We start from the raw sequence: 2,876 nt of genomic DNA, 5'->3' as shown, positions 1-2,876 counted from the left end.
CTCATTCCCTGGAATTCCCGCAACACCATACAAAGGGGCTGTTCTATGAGCAATCAGGAATACCCCGAAGAGGGGGATTATAACCCTAAGTAAACAGGAAAGTCCCAAGAGTCGAGCTTCTGGACATCTGCCTTGCGATTGTCCACGTCCCTCTGCGACCTTGTCAGACAGCAGGGCTAGGTTGGCTCCCAGCACTGAATCTCAGGATTGTTTGCGATGCCGACAAAAATGTTTTCTCTTTCTTGAGGTGGACCAGAAAATATATAATCTAACTCGGTAGCTTTTACAGACCTTTTCTTATTTGAGAGAAACTAGTCTGAAGAGGAAAATGATTCATAGAGAATAAAGAGAAAAGAAGCCAATGTCCTATTAAAGCCATACAAGTAAACTGTCTTTCTGGTGCACTTCTGTTCTATGTCAGTAAATCTCTCTCTCTCTCTTTTTTTTTTTTTTTTTTTTTTTTGTCATTCTGTTAAATGCAACAAGAAGTATACAATCAACTGAATCCTTTGTTCTTTCTGGACTTTTGCTGGTTCCCCTTGGGGCAAGTACATGACGCCTTCAGAGAAGAGTCGGGGCAACAATACCCCTCCAGGTTAATAGCTCCAACCTTTATTCTGCAACATTATACTTGTATGTACAAAGAACTCATGGACAGTTATAGAATACACCAAAGGAAAAAAAAAAAAAGAGTTCTTTGGGGAGAAGGATCAAGGACTTCAGTGAAAAACTCACATTTTACTGACTCTCCTGTAACGTTTGAATATCTTTAACACCATATACACATATTATTTTGTAAGTTAAAAATTAAAAAAAAATTGCTACAGAGATCTCAAAAAGCAGCTTTTTCTTCAAGAACTTAACATAGGTACAGTAGCACCATAAAGTCTTTTAATACTACTTTGGTCATATAAAATTGCCCAAAGTCCTGCCATAAAGTAAAAGTCCTCATTTGTCATCTTTCCCTTTTGTCTTTCTGTACACCATCTCTCTGAAACTGGCTAGAATAGTATTCTCTCTCTTCCGCCTCTCTTCTTGGTTAAAGGATGCAAGGGCTCTCTTCTCATCAGCACTGTAGATCTGGTTCTCTTTACGCAGTCGCACAGCCTCCATTCTGCGATGTCTGCTACCACTCATAACATAACCTGAGCATTCAAATGAAGCAATTTCTTCACTTGTTAGCCCAATTTCACCTCTTCGTGGGATACGCTTTCCAGCTTTTACATACTCTGCCATAGCTGCACCTTCACCCGGGAGCAGAGCATGGCCATAGTTCAAAGGTTTCTCATCTTGAGAGGTGTGAATTACAGGTGCTTCTGGACCGATTAGATCCATGGTATCTGTAATCTCTGAGTGCTCAATCCAGGCATCTTCTGGCAACTCCCCCTCAGAATCCTTGTAACCTGAGTCAGCGGGTTCTTTTTTAGTTTTCTTACTCTTCTTTTTATTTCTGCCTCTGTGTTTCTTTTTCTTCTTAGCTTTTTTGGATCTCTTTTTTCCATCATCAGAGCTACAATTAGTGTCAGAGTCTGAATTACTGTCACTATTATAATATTTCTTATATTTTCTTTTGGACTTTTTATTTCTTTTGTTTTTTGAATGACTGGTCTTCTTTCTGCTTTTTTCTTCGGGGATGGAATCTGAACTGCCGCTGATCTTCCGAGTTTTTATTTCTTCACCTTCAACTGGGGGGTGTTCATCAGAATCCGGCTCAGGGTACCTCGGAGACAGCCCCCACACCTCAGGAGCCCCCAGCTCCCCGATCCTTTCCCTCTCCTTCAGCCTCCTCTGCCGACAGCTCTCCTCCAGCTCGTAGTGCTCTGCCCACTGCCGGTCGCCCACCCGGTTGTAGTGATGGCAACGATGGCAACGCGGCGCCCCGCAGTACACGGTGCAAGAGGACGAGAGGATGTAGTTGCGGAGCCCAGGGGGCTCTCGAGACCCGGAGCCACTGCGGGGGTAGGGAGCGCCGGCCGACCGACCGCAAGGAGGCCTGAGGTCCTCGCGGCCGCGGGACTGAGAGCGGGTACGGCTGCTCCCCGACGAGCTGCGACGCCGTCTGCGGGAGCCTGGAGTGTCCTCGGGAGAGCGGGACCGGGACGCTGGTGCCATGGGCCGCGCTTTCACAAGTGACCAACGGGTCAAGGCGGGACAGTTACCACAGCGAACGTGGCGCGCGGACGACTCCCGCTCGCGCAGGCGCGCCGGCCGCAGTCGCGCGCGGCTTCCGCTTCCGGCCGGTTGCCAGGCGAAGCCCGAGCCGCTTGGGCTGAGGCAGTCGGCGGTTTTTGTCCCGAGTGCGTCAGGGGCTTGGCGGCGCCTGTGTTTGGGGTTTATGTCCCTCAGCCTGAGCCCCGTGAGAACATAAAACGAGGAATTCGCACCAATGAGTCCTCTGCTGCTGAAACATCCGCCCTTAGATAGTTGCGTTTTCGAGCCTCTCAACTTACCCTCCGCTCCTCCCATCCTCACCTCCGCCCTCTGCACCTCAGCGGTTGCCCGAGGGCCGCTACTTCCCAGCCCCTCCCGCTTGTCCACAGAGAGGAGTCTGTCCACCCCATGAAGGAAATAGGTTTAGTAATGGCTCCAGACCCCGCTGGTTACTACTGGAAGCAAGACCAGGACTTCTTTTGGAACCAAAGTTTGACCTCAGCCTCTTAGCTAAGTGAAGGCCAGAGTCATGATTTTTATTCTTAAATTCACAGACTTTCTACCCAGAAACAGAGAAGCATCCAACTCAATCTCATAGATGTTTCCATATCTAGTTAATTTTTTCCAGAAACACTGTGGTTTTGGAACCACTTTCCCTACACATACTGTTCACTTTCTGAAATGACGAAAGTTTCATTTCACACAAGATCATTTCTCCCGGTCTT

General features: G+C 47.8%; 1 protein-coding gene across 1 annotated transcript; it reads right to left on the bottom strand.

Annotated features, from left to right (window-relative positions):
* Positions 1-948: 948 nt before the first annotated feature.
* On the bottom strand, positions 949-2,112 carry NKAPL (NFKB activating protein like). The gene has a single exon (XM_054564824.1). It carries the CDS (start codon positions 2,110-2,112, stop codon positions 949-951), a length of 1,164 nt encoding a protein of 387 aa, XP_054420799.1.
* Positions 2,113-2,876: the final 764 nt, after the last annotated feature.

Source organism: Pteronotus mesoamericanus, unplaced genomic scaffold (genome assembly GCF_021234165.1).
Source record: "Pteronotus mesoamericanus isolate MK-2021 breed Mesoamerican mustached bat unplaced genomic scaffold, CSHL_Meso_final scaffold_99, whole genome shotgun sequence".
Classification (NCBI taxonomy): Eukaryota; Metazoa; Chordata; class Mammalia; order Chiroptera; family Mormoopidae; genus Pteronotus; species Pteronotus mesoamericanus.
This window is presented reverse-complemented; position numbering and strand designations above follow the sequence as displayed.